The 18,551-nt window shown below is 46.3% G+C and overlaps 1 protein-coding gene across 2 annotated transcripts in view; it reads right to left on the reverse strand.

The window, feature by feature from the left end:
* Positions 1 to 1,045: 1,045 nt before the first annotated feature.
* LOC144592856 (desmocollin-1-like) overlaps positions 1,046 to 18,551 on the reverse strand; it is a 38,275-nt gene continuing 20,769 nt past the window's right edge. Inside the window, exons 8-16 of one of the 2 annotated variants that reach the window (XM_078398024.1) lie at positions 16,697 to 16,831; positions 15,905 to 16,090; positions 14,081 to 14,328; positions 13,416 to 13,558; positions 12,428 to 12,661; positions 11,617 to 11,841; positions 9,564 to 9,694; positions 8,120 to 8,419; positions 1,046 to 5,232 (exon numbers count right to left, since the gene is read on the reverse strand). In XM_078398024.1, coding sequence (XP_078254150.1) covers positions 5,041 to 5,232; positions 8,120 to 8,419; positions 9,564 to 9,694; positions 11,617 to 11,841; positions 12,428 to 12,661; positions 13,416 to 13,558; positions 14,081 to 14,328; positions 15,905 to 16,090; positions 16,697 to 16,831 — 1,794 coding nt within the window. In that variant the 3' untranslated portion in view covers positions 1,046 to 5,040. The remainder of the gene's footprint in view (positions 5,233 to 8,119; positions 8,420 to 9,563; positions 9,695 to 11,616; positions 11,842 to 12,427; positions 12,662 to 13,415; positions 13,559 to 14,080; positions 14,329 to 15,904; positions 16,091 to 16,696; positions 16,832 to 18,551) is intronic. The other variant, XM_078398025.1, reaches the window with a different exon arrangement.

Below are 18,551 nucleotides of genomic sequence, written 5' to 3' on the forward strand. Positions count from 1 at the left end.
ATAAGATTTATTGCCAAGAAGCATTGTTACAACAAAGAAATAATCTACCAAACACAAATTTCCTTACTTTTTGTGCTATGTTTATTTGGGCAATTTGATCACTCTGAAGAAGGGCCCTGACCTGAAACGTCACCTAGCTATGTTCTCCAGAGATGCTGCCTGACCTGCTGAGTCACTCCAGCACTTTGATTCCTTTTTTTGTGTTTGTTTACAGCTTCTGTAATGTGTCCATAGTGTGTAGGATAGAACTAGTGTACTTGTGATCAGTGGTCAGTACTGACTCATTGGGCCGAAGGGCCTGTTTCCACGTAGTTTCTCTAAACTACTTGCAGCATCTGCCTGATGTCTTTGTGTAACTCATGCACAGACACTCTCCATACATTTGCAATCTCTTAATTTAGATAATCATCTGTATTTTGATTTCTCTTGACCGAACTATGGGCCTTAACTTGGCGCACAACTTAAATTTCATTATGACACACAAGAGTCTATTAAGTTTAGGTTTAAGTTTATTACTGTCACCTGCAAAGCTTTGCTGTCCAAACAGATCAGATAATACCCTATATAAAGAAAATAAACTCAAGTACAGTTGGTAGAGCAAAGGGGAAGATACAAAATGCAGAATATAGTTCTCAGCATTGTAGCGCATCAGTTTCATAGACAAAGTCCAATGTCCGCAATGGTGTAGAGGTGAATTGGACACTACCCTAGCTTACGGAAGGACCGTTCAGATTTGCCCACTTATTCTTCACTCGTCACTCTACAGTAGATTAATCAGTTGTATCAGTCTGGTTCAGCCACTCAAACGCCCAGGAGCAAAGCAGATTACAAAAAGTGGTGAACACTGCCCGGTCCATCGCGGTTTCTAATCTCCCTACCATCAAAGGGATCTACAGGAGTCGCTGCCTCAAAAAGGCAGGCAGCATCATCAGAAACCCACACCACCTTGGCCACAGTCTCATTTCACTCCTACCATCGAGAAGAAGGTACAGGAGTCTGATCACTGCAAGGTCAGATAGAGTCAAAGAGTTATACAGTGTGGAGACAGGCCCTTCAACCCAACTTGTCTACACTGACATGGTATTCCAGGGAAAACAATCCGAGTCTCCCCAACCTCTCCCTGTAGCGAATACCTCCTAATGGGATTAAGATGGAAAAACAGCCAGTCATAGCGAATAATTTATTATCTGCAGGTACAGAGTGGGCAACACATTGATAATAACGGCAGCACAAAGGTACAACTGGTAGAGCTGCAACAGCCCAGAGCCAGTGGCCCAGAGCTGCCTGCGTGGAGTTTGCAGGGGTGATGGTGGAGGCAGATACGATAGTAGCATTTAAGACTTTGGATAGGCACTTGGATATGCAGGGAATTGAGGGATATGGATCACATGCAGGCAGATAAGAGTTGGTCTTGGCATCATGTTTAGTCCACACCTTGTGGGCCAAAAGGCCTGTTCTCATGCTGTACTGTTCTATGCTCCATAAACCAATTTGGTGTTTAAAAATAAACAGCATAGACTACAGCTCTTGCGCCAAGAACCCTATCTTTATGTACAAAGGCAATTTTATTTCACGTATACAAAACAAATATCAAATATCTATTCCATCGAGATAAACACCATAGTGAACTAACATAGCATCAGAATGACATCGTGCAAACTTTCTGTGGTAGCTCTGGCTATTACAAAGTTTAAAGTACCTGGCAATGTATAATGGAGGTCATTCAGCCTGTAGTCTATGCCTGCCCACTGTAATGCATTCCCATAATTATTCTTCTCCATTTGTTTAAAGTAGCTTTGTAAACCCCTCACCCCATGCCTATCCAATCCCACATTTTCTATAAGTCATTCAGATGCCATAACAATTTATACCACATTATGTACTATAAGAAACAAATTTCACATGAAGTAGTTTGCAAAGTAAACCACAGAAGCACAAAATGTACTTGCCTTGTTTTTCAAGAACAGCACACACTAAAAGTATATGCAAGTTACAATCAGAAAATACAAATGACTACATTCATTGCCTTTCGGTTTAGTTTTATTATTGTTACATGTACCGAGGTACAGTGAAAAGCTTTGTTTTGCATGCTATCCAAACAGATCAGATATACCGTAAATACAATCGAGCCAAACGCAAGTACGATAGGCAGAGCCAAAGGGAAGATAGAGTGCAGAATAGTTCTCAGCATTGTAGTGCATCAGTTCCAGAGACAAAGTCCAATGTCCGCAATGGGGTAGAGGTGAATCGGACACTACACTTGATTACAGAAGGACCATTCTGACAACAGAGGGGAAGAAGCTGTTCCCGAGTCTTTATGCTTACATGAACTGGAATAAAGGCCCAGAGCCATTAACCCAGTCATCCCCGGGATCATTCTCGTAAACCTCCTCTGGTCTCTCGCCAAAGCCAGAACATCCTTCCTCAGATATGGGGCCCAAAACAGCTCACAATGTTCCAAATGTGGCCTCACCAGCACCTTATAGAGCCTCAGCACAAGGAACAGCAGATATTGGAATCTTAAGCAGAAAACTCAAAGTACTGGAGGAACTCAGCACCACCTGCTTAGGACAGTTGACACAAATGATGAGAGAGAGGCATCCACTTTAAGAACAAGTAGATAACAGACAAAGCTGGCATCCGGGCGTGTACCTCAATCAACACTAAACCCCACTGGATGATCACAGACTCTGCGCGTTTGGGAATGGGAGTGGGAGAGATACCACAGCCATAAGGACTGACAGATTAGTGCTCCTGGCAAATTCATAAGTCGTAAGAGCAGAAATAGGCCATTCGGCCCACAAGGTCTACTCTGCCATTCAATCATGGCCAATCTATCTTTCCCTCTCAATCCCATTCTCCTGCCTTCTCCCCATAACCCCCGACACCCGTACTAATCAAGAATCTGTCAATCTCCGCCATAAAAATACCCAATGATTAGTCTCCACAGCCGCCCGTGGCAATGAATTCCACAGGTTCACCACCCTCCGACTAAAGAAATTCCCCCTCATCTCCTTTCTGAAAGGTATGTGCTTTTGCTCCGAGGGTGTGCCCTCCGGCCCTCGACTCTCCCATAGTGAAAACCTTCTCCACATCCACTATCCAGGCCCTGCATACAGGAAGGATCAACAAACACACAGCATCTCACCCGACATGAACTCACTGAGCCACCAGCACGTGCAACCAACAGTGTCCCCACTTCTCATTACCCGTTCTTCAGCCCGAACCCCAGATAAACTCATACGATCCTGATATCTGGTGCTGTCTGTGTGGCGTTCACGTCCATAGTTGTTGGAGCAGAATTAGGCCATTTGGCGCATCGAGTCTACTCCGCCATTCAATCATGGCTGATCTATCTTTCCCTCTCAACCCCATTCTCCCCGTGACCGCGTGGGTTTCCTCCGGGTGCTCCAGACTCCTCCCATACCCTGAAGACGTGCGGGTTTGGAGGTTAATCGGCCTCTGCAAAATTCCCTTAGTGTGCAGGGAGTGGATGAGAAAGTGGGATAACACAGAACTAGTGTGAACGGGTGATCGATGATCAGTGGAATGAAGGGCCCGTCTGTGTGTTGCATCTTTCAGTCAATACTGAAAAGCAATTAGGGTTACTGACATAAACCCAGTTTAGGCATGGAAAACTATTACTAATAATCAGTATTGAACCCAGCTCTCCGGCGCTGTGAGGCAGAACTATGTCTGCGATATTGATAAGTTAGTCACTATCAAATATTACCCATTTCTCTTGTAACTTTATACATCAAATAAGCCACTTACATTCCAAGGAAATAGGGCAAGCTTGCCTTCCGTCCCCATAAAGAATTTGTCTGACAGGAATAATATTTTACAATAGTTTTACAACTTAAGATATATTTTGTAAATTCAAGCTGAAGTGTACCAAGCCTCCTTTTGCGCAGTAATAAAAATGAGCTGCAGATGCTGGTTTGTACCAAAGGTGGACACAGTATGCTGGAGTAACTCAGTGGGTCAGGCAGCATCTCTGGAGAGAAGGTGACGTTTCATAAGCTCTAGAAACAGTATTAGGCCGTTCGGCCTATCAAGTCTACTTCGCCATTTAATCATGGCTGATCTATCTTTCCCTCAAAACCTCATTCTCCTGCCTTCTCCCCATAGCCCCCACACCTGCACTAATCACAAACCTGTCAAATCTCTGCCGAAGAAATATCCATTCACAGCCGTCAGTGGCAATAAATTCCAGATTCACCACCCACTGATTAAAGAAATTCCTCCTCGTCTCCTTCCTAAAGGCGTGTCCTTTTATTCAGATCTGAAGCAGTGCCCAGACCCAAAACGTCACCTTTCCATTTTCTCCAGATATGCTGCCTGACCCACTGAGTTACTCCAGCATTGGGCACCTATCTTCTTTTGCACTAGTCAAGAATATAATCGAGGGATGCATCATTGCTGCAGGATTATTTTTTTTAAAACACACACACTGCAAGTGATTGAATAATTTGGCATTCTATTTGACTACAGTGAAGGTGTGGAAGGAATCCAGACAACACCTCGGCTAGCAAATCTTCTGAATGAAGATTCTGACAAAAAAAAAAAAATTATGTCAAGACTTCCTGCCCATCACCTTAAACTGCGCCTCTCTGCATTGCTGGAGATTGTGGGAGACCAGATAGAAGCATCGATGATCAGAGAGGGCATAGCTTTAAGGTGAGGGGGGAAAAGTTCAGAGCAGATGTGCAGGGCAAGTGTTTACATTTGTTTTAAAAAGCAGAGGGTGGCAGGTGCCTGGAACACACTGCCAGGGGTAGTGGTGGAGGCAGATACGATAGCGGCGTTTAAGGGACTTTTGGTTAGGCACATACATGGATAAGCAGGGAATGGTGGGATATGGATTATGTGCAGGCAGATACGAGCTGGTCTTGGCATCATGCTCGGCACAGGCAATATGGGTCGAAGGGCCTGCTCCTGTGCTGTACTGCTCTATGTTCTATCCACTTGCACCAAACTTCCCATGTAACGCTCCAAAGATATTTTACAAAAGTAACGCAGTTGAGGATCACGTGTCCATTATTTCTTCAGTGAAATGTTGGTCAATGTACCGAATGTGTTTCCCACACCGTTCATGTAGTCCACTCTGTTGATGTTGACCCTATCACTGTCATAACCAATAGACCCTTGAACTGAATTCTCCCCATCATGCGGGTACCCACGCACGTATTCAAACGGCATCTCATTATCATCCTGTTCATCCTCGTAAACCTGGAGGCAAAAGCAAACCACCAGTTAACAATCTCTTAGCAAACACTGGAACCCATTCACCCATCTCCGTCTTACTCGCCCTGCAACTTAAAACACACTGTGTTCTTCCACAGGCAGCATAGTGGTAGAGTTGCTGCCTCACAGCGTCAGAGACTGATCTCAGGTGCTGGCCATACGGCATTTGCACGATTTACCCGTGACTGTGTGGGTTTTCTCCGGGCGCTCCAGTTTCCTCCCACACTGCAAAGGCGGCAGGTTTGCAAATTAGACAGAGTGCTGGAGTAACTTAGCAGGTCAGGCAGCATCTCTGAAGAACATGGATACGAGACATTCCGGGTCAGGAAACTTGAAACATCACCTATCCGTGCTCCACAGAGATGCTGCCTGACCTCGAGTTACTCCAGCACTTTGTTATGAACCAGCACCTGCAGTTCTTTGTTTCCACAGGTTTCTAGGTTAATTGACTTCTATAACTATATCCTGAGTGTGCAAGATTGAGTTAGTGTATGGGTGATTGCTGGCGGAGTTTGCACATTCTCCCTGTGACACCATGGGTTTCCTGCAGGTGCTCCGGTTTCCTCCCACATAGAAACAGAAAATAGGTGCAGGAGTAGGCAACTTGGCCCTTCGAGCCAACACCGCCATTCAATATGATCATGACTGATCATCCAAAATCAGTAGGTAGACACAAAATGCTGGAGTAACTCAGCGGCACAGGCTGGTCACGAGATTAATCCCCGGGATGGCAGGACTGTCATACGAGGAAAGATTGGGCTTGTATTCACTGGAGTTTAGAAGGATGAGAAGGAATCTTAGAAACATAAAATTATAAAAGGACTGGACAAGCTAGATGCAGGAAAAATGTTCCTAATGTTAGGGGAGTCTAGAACCAGGGGCCACAGTCTAAAAGTAATGGGGAGGCCATTTAAAACTTTGATAAGAAACTTTTTCACCCAGAGAGTTGTGAATTTGTGGAATTCTCTGCCGCAGCAGGCAGAGTGAGATAGAGATCTAGGGGCTGGTGGAATCAAAGGATAAGGGAAGGCAGGCACATGTCACTAATTGTGGATGATCAGTCATGATCAGACAAACACATCAAACACATCACAAAGACAGCCTTCTTCCACCTCAAAAACATTGCCCGTCTCCGTCCATCCCTCTCCTCCACAGCTGCAGAAACCCTCATCCACGCCGTCATCACCTCCCGTCTGGACTACTGCAACCGCCTCCTCTATGGCTCACCCTCAAAAATCATCAGTAAACTTCAATACATTCAAAACTCCGCTGCCCGTCTACTCACCCACTCGCCGATCCGTGACCATATCACCCCGTCCTTTACAAACTCCACTGGCTCCCCATCCCCCAGAGAATCCAGTACAAAATCCTCCTCATGACCTACAAAGCCCTCCATAACCTGGCCCCATCCTACCTGACTGACCTCCTCCACAGGCACACTCCCACCTGCACCCTCCGCTCTGCTGCTGCCAATCTCCTGTCTCCCCCCCCCCATCCGGTCCAAACTCAGATCCTGGGGGGACAGGGATTTCTCCATCGCTGCTCCCACCCTATGGAACTCACTACCCCAAACCGTCAGACTCCTCCTCACTCACCATTCAAAACATCACTGAAGTCTCACCTGTTCAGCGCTGCCTTCAACCACTGAAGGTCACCTCACCTTCTGTCTCCTTTCTCTGTTCGTTTACTTATTTATCTATTTATTCACTTCTCTATGTTCTAGAAATCCCTGTAAAGCGTCTTTGAGTGTTTGAAAAGCGCTATATAAATGTAATGCATTATTATTATTATTATTATGATCACAATGAATATTGGTGCTGACTGGAAGGGCCAAATAGCCTCCTCCTGCACCTATTTTCTATGTTTCTATGCATCTCTGGCGAGAAGGAATGGGTGACGTTTCGGGTCGAGACCCTTCTTCAGACCAAAATCAGCACCCCGTTCTGGCTTTATCCCCATATCAATAGACAAAAGGTGCAGGAGTAGGCTATTCGGCCCTTCGAGCCAGCACCGACATTCAATGTGGTCATACCCCTTGATTCCCTTAGCCCCAAGAGCTAAATCTAACTCTCTTGAAAACATCCAGTGAATTGGCCTCCACTGCCTTGTGTGGTAGAGAATTCCACAGATTCACAAATCACTGGGTGAAAAAGTTTTTCCTCATCTCTGTCCTAAATGGCCTACCCCCTTTTCATCATAAAAATTGGTGGATTTGTAGGTTAATTGACTTCTGTAAAATTGCCCCAAAGTAGGGAGTGGATGTGAAACGTAGAACTTGTGTGAACGGGTGACCAATGGTTGGCTTGAAGGGCCTGTTTCCCAATTCTACAACTGGTGGAGGAGGGATGGGCAGAACAAGGATCAGAAACAAGAATCACGACAAGGATCTGAAAGGATTAGACCAAATGGGTCATGGGCACCTGGCCACACATTACACTTAATTTGAGTGTGTGTTGTGTTGTAAAGACCCTTCTTCACGCCCTGACCCAAAACGTCACTCATCCAGGTTCTCCAGAGATGCTTCCTGACTTACTTCAGCACTGCGGTTTGTTTTTTCATAGTTTAGTTTAGAGATACAGCGTGGAAACAGGCCCTATGGCCAACTGAGTCCGCACCGACCAGCAAACCCATACACTAGTTCTACCCAACACAATAAGGACAATTTACCAAAGCCAATTAACCTACAAAACTTGCACGTCTTTGGAGTATGGGAGGAAACCGGAGCACCTGGGGAAAGCCCATGCAGTCTTAGGGCCAAGGTGCAAACCCCATACTGTCAGGACCGAAGCTGGGACTCTGGCACAATGAGGCAGCAACTCGACCACTGCATTTCGCATCTTTTGTGGTAAACCAGCATTTTGGAAAAACTCACCTGGTCAACTTGAGAGCGAAGGAGTTCCATCAGGCCATGACTCCTCCTATGTCCGAAGGTGTGGGTGTCACCCACGGTGGTCCCACCATCAACATAATCGGTGCGATCCACTATCAACGTGCCAGTGTGATCATAAAAGGCGCCACTGGATCCATCCACCATCTGTTGACCCATGCCCATCGCAGTCCCAACGCCTCCGAAGCTGCTGGATGTACATTTGACTCCACTCTCGTCAAACCTGGTAGGCATTTGCCCAATGTTTTCACCATGATTCACGGGGACATCCAGAGACGAGAGGTTCTGCAAAAGAAGTCACGGAATTCACAATGTGATAACAAGGAACTGCAGGTGCTGGTCTGTTCCAAAGATAGACATAAAGTGCTGGAGTAACACAACGGGCCAGGCAGCATCTCCGGGAGGACGTGGTAATCCTCCCCTCTTGCCTGCACGCAAATCGCTATGGAAACACAGTGCAAATGCACCATGGGAAGCATACTCGGGTTGTATCACAGCACGGTTCAAGAACTGCTCCGCCCAAGACCGCCAGAACTTGCAGAGCGTTGTCGGTGCAGCCCAGTCCATCACGCAGATCTGTCATCATTTCTAACTGTTTTAATGATATTTTCTTTGGTATTTGGAACACGGAACAGTACAGCATGACAGAGCCTTCGGCCCACAATGTCTGTGCCGAACATGATTCCAAGACCAACTCTTCGCTGCCTGCACATAATCCATATCCCTGCATTTCCATGTGCTAGTCCAAATTTCTCAAATACCACTGTCATACAGTATAAGAAAATAACTGCAGATGCTGGTACAAATCGAAGGTTTTTATTCACAAAATGCTGGAGTAACTCGGGTCAGGCAGCATCTCGGGAGAGAAGGAATGGGTGACGTTTCGGGTCGAGACCCTTCTTCAGACTGATGTCAGGGGGGCGGGACAAAGGAAGGATATAGGTGGAGACAGGAAGATAGAGGGAGATCTGGGAAGGGGATGGGAGGAACAGAGGAACTATCTAAAGTTGGAGAAGTCGATGTTCATACCACTGGGCTGCAAGCTGCCCAGGCGAAATATGAGGTGCTGTTCCTCCAATTTCCAGTGGACCTCACTATGGCACTGGAGGAGGCCCATGACAGAAAGGCCAGACTGGGAATGGGAGGGGGAGTTGAAGTGCTCGGCCACCGGGAGATCAGTTTGATTGTCATACAGTATCGGCCTCCATCACCCCCGGCAGCACGGTCCAGCTACTCACCACCTCCGTATAAAACACGTGCCCCGCACACCTCCTCTAAACATTGCCCCTCTCGCTGCAGAGCTATGCCCACTGGTATTTGATATTTCTAACCTGGGAAGGGCCTGTTTCCACACTGTAGCCACAAGGTAATACTCCAAAGTAAAGTTCAAGATGTCTGGCACAAGGTACTGGATTGGAGAAAAACCTACCATATCTTGCTGGCCACCTCCCTCTACATTGGACCTTATAAGAGTCTGCTGATATTGGCCTTGGGAACTTAAGGGAAGCTTTGTCTTACGACCTCCACCACAATACAAGGCAACCGTAGCCAAGAGCAAACCTGTGAAGATTAAAAGTAAAGGATTGTTGGTACATTCATTCATGTGTAAAGCATGCCATCCAACTAATTCAACAGAAGATGCAGCGATAGAGTTGCTACCTCACAGCGCCATATTCCCAGGTTCGATCCTGACTAGGGGCGCCGTCTGTGCGGAGTTTGTACATTCCACCTGTGAGCGCGTGGGGTTCCTTCCACCTAATAAAGACGTACTGGTTTCTATGGTTACAAAGTGCTGGAGTAATTCAGCGGGTCAGACAGCTTCTCGGGAGAAAAGGGATGGGTGATGTTTCGGCTCTGAAGAAGGGTCCTGACCCGAAATGTCACCCATCCTTTTCCTCCCGAGATGCTGTCTAACCTGTTGAGTTAATCCAGTGCTTGTTGTCTAATGTCAGTATATAGAAGCATCGGCAGCTCCTTTCTACACAGGTTTGGAGGTTAATTGGCTTCTGTTAACTGTCCTTGGTCTGTAGGGTAGAACTAGTGTACGGGGTGGTCAGCGCGGAGTCAGTGGGCCGAAGGGCCCATTTCCACGCTGGTTGGAGGAATCAGTTTATAAAATTTTGATGATACCAATTTGAGAGTAGTTGCTTTTCACTTAGCAAGATCCCATTCCCAAATGAATTGGCACATGAATTTGGTTGAAGACCATGGTTGAAGACCAACATGGAGTGATTTTCTTTGCGCATTTTCTAATCTTTGGCCAAATGGCCGTGTGTAAGGACAACCTGTATTTGTACGTACAATGAATTAAGAATATTCCCCACCCCCACTGAGGGTGGAAATGTGAAAACTAGAGGGCTTAGCTTTAAGGTATGGGGCAAGCGTTGTTTTTAAACAGTTTGTTTTTTACTTTATTGTCATCACACGTATCGAGGTACAGTGAAAAGCTTTTTTGTTGCATGCTATCCAGTCAGCGGAAAGACTCAACAAGATTATAATCAAGCCGTCCACAGTGTACAGGATAAAAAGGAACAATGTTTAGTGCAAGATAAAGTCCAGTAAAGTCTGATTAAAGACCGTCCAAGCGTCTCCAATGAGATAACGAAAAGTCAGGACCGCTCTCTATTTGGTACACGGGGATTTGGTGGTGGAGGCAGATACGATAGTGATATTTAAGAGACTTTTAGATAGGTGCATGGATATGCAGGGATTGGGACCACATGCAGACGGAGGAGTTTAGATTAACTTGGATTCATGTTCAGTATGGATATCGTGGGCCGAAGGGCCTGTTCCTCTCCCATGATAGACAATAGGATCGGGAGGAGCCCATTCGGCCCTTCGAGCCAGCACCGCCATTCAATGTGATCATGGCTGATCATTCTCAATCAGTACTCCGTTCCTGCTTTCTCCCCATACCCCCTGACTCCGCTATCCTTAAGAGCTCTATCCAGCTCTCTCTTGAATGCATTCAGAGAATTGGCCTCCACTGCCTTCTGAGGCAGAGAATTCCACAGATTCACAACTCTGACTGAAAATGTTTTTCCTCATCTCAGTTCTAAATGGCCTACCCCTTATTCTTAAACTGTGGCCCCTTGTTCTGGACTCCCCTAACATTGGGAATATGTTTCCTGCCTCTAATGTGTCCAACCCCTTAATAATCTTATACGTTTCGATAAGATCTCCTCTCATCCTTCTAAATTCCAGTGTATACAAGCCTAGTCGCTCCAGTCTTTCAACATATGACAGTCCCGCCATTCCGGGAATTAACCTAGTAAACCTACGCTGCACGCCCTCAATAGCAAGAATATCCTTCCTCAAATTTGGAGACCAAAACTGCACACAGTACTCCAGGTGCGGGAGTCTGTGACTTCACTCTTATTCTCTTCTGAACACATCCCTAGAAGGAACGTTTTAAAACATGGATATGTGGGCCAAAGTGGATGTCTAAAGTCTAAGGTCCACAATCATCATTGGCAACTTACAAAGCAGACACAAAGCAGCCAGTAACATAACGAGAATGCCCAGTCCACCCAGAACGGCCTTTTTAGAAGAGAGTCTGCTAGCACAGCTCAACAGGCCGGGACACTCGCAGATGTCGATGTTCAGAGTATCTTTGGTCTCTTGGTGTTGCTGATCCTGAATGATGATGGGAACCTTAAAATGCCCAGGGATAACACTGCCCTTCGGTTTCATGAACGCATAGGTCCCTGGAGGGAGAGAAATGTTGAGTTCAGTCAAAAGTGTTTCATTTTCGTACGCAACAGGAGGGGAACAGTGAAAGGCTTACTTACTGAAGTTTAACAGGAAGAATATAGGAGAAATAAATCAACAATTTATCGACACAAAGTGCTGGCATAACTCAGGTCAGGCAACATCTCTAGAGAAAAAAGAATGGGTGACATTTTGGGCGGGACTCTTTGGAAGGATCGTTTGAAGAAGGGTTCCGACCCGAAAAATGACCCATCCTTCTCCAGATATACTGCCTGCCCCTCCGAGTATGCCAGCACTTTATGTCTATCTTTGGTAGGGCAGCCAATCTACTGCTGCACCACCAATAAAACTATAAATTATCTATTAGACCAGATAACCAGAGCATAATAATACTTTGGCTTTGGGCTTGGTTTTCGTAGTAGTGCTCTTATCCTGGAGTAAAAGCACAAGTACTTTGTGTTTTAATTACAATTTAGTCGAACTAGGAGTCTTTTACCCAGAGTCGGATCGATGGGCCTGTTTCCACACTGTACGACACCAAGACCCTATGACACCAGAATGCAGACTTCAATAAAATCGTACCCATATGGTGGAATATTTCCCACTTCTTTTTAATCTCGGGGGGGTCACTTGGGAGGAGGAAGGTGAAGGGAGCAGCATTGGGCAATGCGTCGAGATCCTCAGCTGAGATATTCACAAAGTGCTGGTCCCCATTCTCGCAAATGTGCAGGTCTTTTTTTAAAATCACCGGGTGGTTATCGTTGACGTCGCTCAGGTTTATCACCACCGTCCCAGTGGACGATCTCAAATGGTTTTCTAATATACACAAAAGAGGCCAGGTTGGAATATGCAATACCTCAGCCCCCGTCAATACAAGCTGTACACCGCATAGGGAGTACAGCAGGTAAATCACTGTGAAGGACACAAAGTGATGGATAACTCAGTGGGTCAGGCAGCATCTCTGGAGAATATGGATAGGTGATGTTGTTGCCGGTCGGAAATCTTCTTCAGCCAGAATCCAGACCCGAAACGTCACCCATCCATATTCTCCAGAGATGCTGCCTGACCCACTGAGTTACCCCAGCACTGTGTCTGTCTTTGGCATTAACCAGCATCTGGTCCCTTGTTATCAGCTCTACCTGCTGCTCCATTCACTACACTTGTCCCTCAGCCCACCCACGCACCCCAGTTTCACCTTCCTGCCCAACAATACCACCCTCCGTCCCACAGCCCCCTCCCTCCCCTATCCCCTCACCCCATCGACCAACCCCTTCCCCTATCCCCCCCCCCGTCTCTTGTCCCTATCCCACAGCCCCCTCCCACTTTCAACCCTGTCTCACAACAATCCCACCCTGTTCCGCAACCCTCCGCCCGACCCTTCCCCACCCCACAACAATCCCACCCTCCATCCCACAGCCCCTCCCTCATCCCGTCCACATAGCCCCCACCCCCTTCCCAGAGTGTCCGCTCCCTTCCCCACCAAATCCCCCCCCCACTGCCATGGACCCCGTCTCCTCCAACAGCCCTCCCAACCCCATCCAAAAGCCCTCCACAGATAACCAGAACTCACTTTCTTCCATGGCCACGACTGTGACATTGTACTTGTTGTGCTTCACGTGCCTGGACTCCCTGTCGAGTACGGCAGTCGTTCGGATCTGCCCAGTCATAGAATCAATGGACACCCAGTCCGCAAGGTCAGTTAGCTTGCGATACCTGACCAACCAAACAAGATATGGAGCAATTCAACACTGGGTCATTAAGGCTTCAAATTCAATGGACGCTTACGAGTTTAAATTAGCTTAGTCTTGTCGTAAGACGACAAGAGGCATAAGAGACTGGGAAAAGCTGGAACCCAGAGCAAAACACTAACTGCTGGAGGAACTCAGAGGGTCAAGTGGAATTTACAGAGGACAAGCAAGTCACTATCTTAGGTTGAGACCCTGGATCAAGGGTTTAGACTTGAGGTTCTTATTTAGTAAAAGGTTACAGGGGGAAGGCAGGAGATTGGGGCTGAGAGGGAAAGGTAAGTCAGCCATGATTGAATGGCGGAATAGACTCGATGGGCCAAATGGCCTTATTCTGCTCCTATGACTTATGGATTTCTGAAACGTCACCTATCCATGTTCTCCTGGGATGTTGCCCGACCCTCAGTTATTCCAGCACTTTGCTTTCCATGAAAGTTTCCAGCACTGCAGTTGCTCGTATCTCCATCTGCCGGAGGACGGAAGATCTCACCTGATGCCGCTGCTGCTCTGTGTCTCTGGGTCTTTGGCCGTGTACGAGCCCAGGACGGTGCCCAGAGCAACATTCTCCTTCGTCCACAGTTGCATGACGGGGGGGACAAACTCCGGCCCTTCATCCACGTCCAGCACTTTGACCGTGACTACGGCCACCTGCTGCTTGGTGGACTTCCTGATCAGCGGCATCTCGTTCTCCACCGCAACGTCCAACTGCAGCGAGCTGGTCTCCTCGGCGTCCAGCGGCTAAACAGCAGAGGAGACAGGGGATGCGTGAAACAGCCAGCGTGCACGGCAACAAAGTACAAAGAGGGACCTGGCATTGGAGACGAGGGGGAGGGCTGAGAACAAAGAGGGACCTGGCGTGGGGGACTTTGTAACCTTGTTAGCACCCTATGTGGCGACTCTTTGTGCATGGTTTGCAAAACAAAGAATTGCACTGTGACATGTGATAATAAAGTATCAATCAATGCTCTTCACAGTACCGCGGTACATGTGACAATAATAAATCAGTCCCAATCATAAAGCATTTTCTTCGTGCAACACTGATACCTCGTGGGGAAGCAAGGTGGTGCCCAAGCCAGATGACCCTCTGAATATCTGCAACCACTCATTACAATCGCTCCACTCTTTTAAACCTCTACTCCAACAGCAGCATTTCTTACTCTATGAGCTCTAACCCGAGTTGCAATCTACCTCATTGGAAACCCCTCGGACTATCTTTGATCGGACTTTGTCTTGCACGAAACGTTATTCACATTATTCCCTTTATCATGTATCTGTACACTGTAATCATGTATCTGTACACTGTAATCATGTATCTGTACACTGTAATCATGTATCTGTACACTGTAATCATGTATCTGTACACTGTAATCATGTATCTGTACACTGTAATCATGTATCTGTACACTGTAATCATGTATCTGTGCACTGTAATCATGTATCTGTGCACTGTAATCATGTATCTGTGCACTGTAATCATGTATCTGTACACTGTAATCATGTATCTGTACACTGTAATCATGTATCTGTACACTGTAATCATGTATCTGTACACTGTAATCATGTATCTGTACATCTGCACTGGATAGCACGCGACAAAAGCCTTACAGCGTATCTTGGTGCACGCGACAATAAACTAAACGATGCTCTTCACAATCTCCTGTCACATCTGTTGATTCTCTGACTCCCAAGACCAACTAGTGTGGCCCTGACCTCCCATCTACCTCATTGGAGACTCGTACTATCTTTAATCGGACTTTACCTTGCACTAATCATTATTTCCCGTTATCCTGTATTTGCACAACAGCATAGATATTGTGGGCCAAATGGTTTATTCCTGTATTGTTCATGTTAATAAGCAGAATTGGGTTATTCTACCTATTAGGCAAGTCTACTCTGCCATTCAACCATGGCTGATCTATCTTTCCCCCTCAACCCCATTCCCTCCATAAGCCCTGACACCCGCACTAATCAAGAATTTGTCAATCGCCGTCTTACAAATGTGCATTGACTTGGCCTCCAAGTCATCTGTGCCAATGAATTCCACAGATCATCACCCTCTGATTAAAGCAATTCCTCCACATCTCCTTTCTAAAAGTATGTCCTTTTATTCAGAGGTTATGGTTTCCGGTGTGAGACTCTCTCATTATCTAGACCTTTAAGTATTCGGCAAGTTTTAATGGGGATTTTAAAAGGATACACGAGTGGCAAACACAATGCCAAGTTAAACTGATTCCCCCCTGCCTGCACGCGATTCATATCCCTCAATATCCATGTGCCTATCTAAAAAGCCTCTTAAACTGTTTGACCTGATTACCTTGACAAGATACAAGAGACCTTCGTTAGTTTTGGGATCGGTAGATATGTTGAAGTTGCCATTCTCGTTGCCCTTGACGATTTTGAACACCGCTCTGCTTGCCTCAGTGCCAGCTACATCTTGATCTTCTATAGGCATCCGGAGGACCATGATGTTGTTCTCATTCTCCTTGACTTCAATGGTGTACTGCACGAGGCAAGTGAAATATTCATGTTCAGATCATTCCTCAAACTGATAACTAGTGACAGCAATTCTCACGCATGGACCGAGGACATTCCGGTAACATTCTTCAAGAACGTATTCCCCCCCCCAATAAAATGGCTGTAGTTCATAAGTTCTAGGAGGCCATTTGTCCCATCAAGTCTACTCCGCCATTCAATAATGGGTGATCTATGTTTCTCTCCCAACCCCATTCTCCTGCCTTCTCCCCATAACCCCCGACACCCGTACTAATCAAGAACCTTAAAAATATCCATTGACGGCCTCAACAGCCGTCTGTGGCAATGAATTCCACAGATTCACCAACCTCTGACTAAAGAAATTCCTCCTCATCTCCTTTCTAAAAGTGCATTCTTTTATTCGGAGGATGTGCCCTCTGGTCCTAGACTCTCCCACCAGTGGAAATATCCTCTCCACATCCACTCTATCCAGGCCTTTCACTATTCGGTACGTTTCAATGAGGTCCCCCCTTGTTCCTCTAAACTCCAGCGAGTACAGGCTCATCATGTGTTAACCCAATCATTCCAGGGATCATTCTCGCTGTAAATGAATTTGCAAAGTTCTCGGACTTACTCTGGATTCTTTGAAAGTTGGTGGGTGATCATTCATATCAGTGATGTGGATGACTACCTTCCCTTTAGACGATAATCCATACGATTTTCCTTGCAAATCTCGAACTTCGACCTCGAGGGTGTATATGTCTTGTTCCTGAATGTATTAAGCATTCCAAATTTTAATAAGAGCACAATGTGTGTTTAGTCCACCAATGCATAACCATACTTACAGCCCATTAACAACCTAGAAGCTCAGACTCCCCCTACACTTCATGCTGCCTTGGAAAAGCAGCCGACGTAACGAAAACCTGCCCCACCCCGATCATTCCTTCTTCTCCCCGCTCCCCGTCCAGCAAAAGGTACAGATGCTTGAAAACATGCACCACCAGACTCAGGAACAGCTTCTTCCCCTCTGTTATCAGACATCTGAACAGTCCTTCCATAGGCTCTGGTACTGTTTGATTCACCCTCTACCCCATAGCGAACATTGGATTGTCTCTGGAACTGATGCGCTACAATGCTGAGAACTATATTCTGCACTCTGTATTTTCCCCTTTGCTCTACCTATTGTACTCGAGTTTGGCTTGATTGCATTATGTGAATCATTATCTGAACTGATTGGATAGCATGCAAAATAAAAGCCTTTCACACAGGTGGTTGTACAAAGGCCAGGGATGAACAGACAAAAAATATACGTCTCCTTTCATGCCTCTTCTAACTTTATCTCACACATTGTCTTTTCATCTCTGGCCTTTGTCCAACCATCAATCCCCTCGCATGTATTCACCTATTATTTGTCAGCTGTTGCCTAGTCCTCGCCTCCCTTCCAGCATCCTCGCTGACCACCCCCGGCCCCCGACCACAATCAGTTTGAAGAAAGGTCCCGACTCAAAACACCATCTATCCAATTTCTTGCTGCTTTACCCACCAAGTTGGGTCATAATTAGCAGAATATCTGATCTTGTCTGATGATGGAAGCTAAGCAGGCTTAGGTCTGGTTAGTACTTGGATGGGAGTCTGACTGGGAACATAGGTGCAATAGGCTTGGAGTCTGAAGAAGAGGCCCCAACCCAAAACTCCTTCGGCACTGCGTGTCTACTCTTGATTTTTCTAGTCTTGAGAATAAGATTGTTGTTCTGGCAGTTAAGCAGATTATAATTCACCCCCCCCCCCCCCCCCAACCTAGAGATGTGACCACTCTGCTGCATTACCCCCGAGATTGCTAGAACCAAAGCCTTTCACAGCATCAATGATGGCAGAGGTAGTGTGGGAATTGTGAAAGAACTGAGCTGTCCTTCGATTTTGTTGGCCAGGTCATCCAATTGTGCATTTTTGCACTAATTTAGTTTAGGTCAGTTTAGTTTAGAGAGAGAGTGGAAACAAGCCCTTCGGCCCACCAATCCCCGCACTATCCTACATGTTAGGGACAATTTACAATCTTTACCAAAGCCAATTAACCCACAAACCTGTACATCTATGGAATGCAGGAGGAAACCAGAGCACACGGAGAACACCCACATGGTCACGAGGAGAACGTGTAAACACCAAACAAATAGTATCCGTAGTCAGGATGAACCCAGGCCTTTGTCACTGAAAGGCAGCAGCTCTACTGCTGCACCACCGTGCCGCCCAAAATCTTTTGACATGGGCAGCAATTCATTTCATGGGAATCGAACTTTATTGCAGTGAACGTACCCTTCAGAGCTAGGCTAAACGTGTCTGCTACAGGTGGCCCATAGAGTCAAAATAGGTCTGCTGAACAAAGAGCTTGTGAACTCAAGGTTACACCTAGACACCCTAATCATACATAAAGAGGCCCGTTTCTCAATGGGAAATTACAGAATGCTGGATCACAATAGTTAACCCTGTGAACA

Source organism: Rhinoraja longicauda, chromosome 4 (assembly GCF_053455715.1).
Source record: "Rhinoraja longicauda isolate Sanriku21f chromosome 4, sRhiLon1.1, whole genome shotgun sequence".
Taxonomy (NCBI): Eukaryota; Metazoa; Chordata; class Chondrichthyes; order Rajiformes; family Arhynchobatidae; genus Rhinoraja; species Rhinoraja longicauda.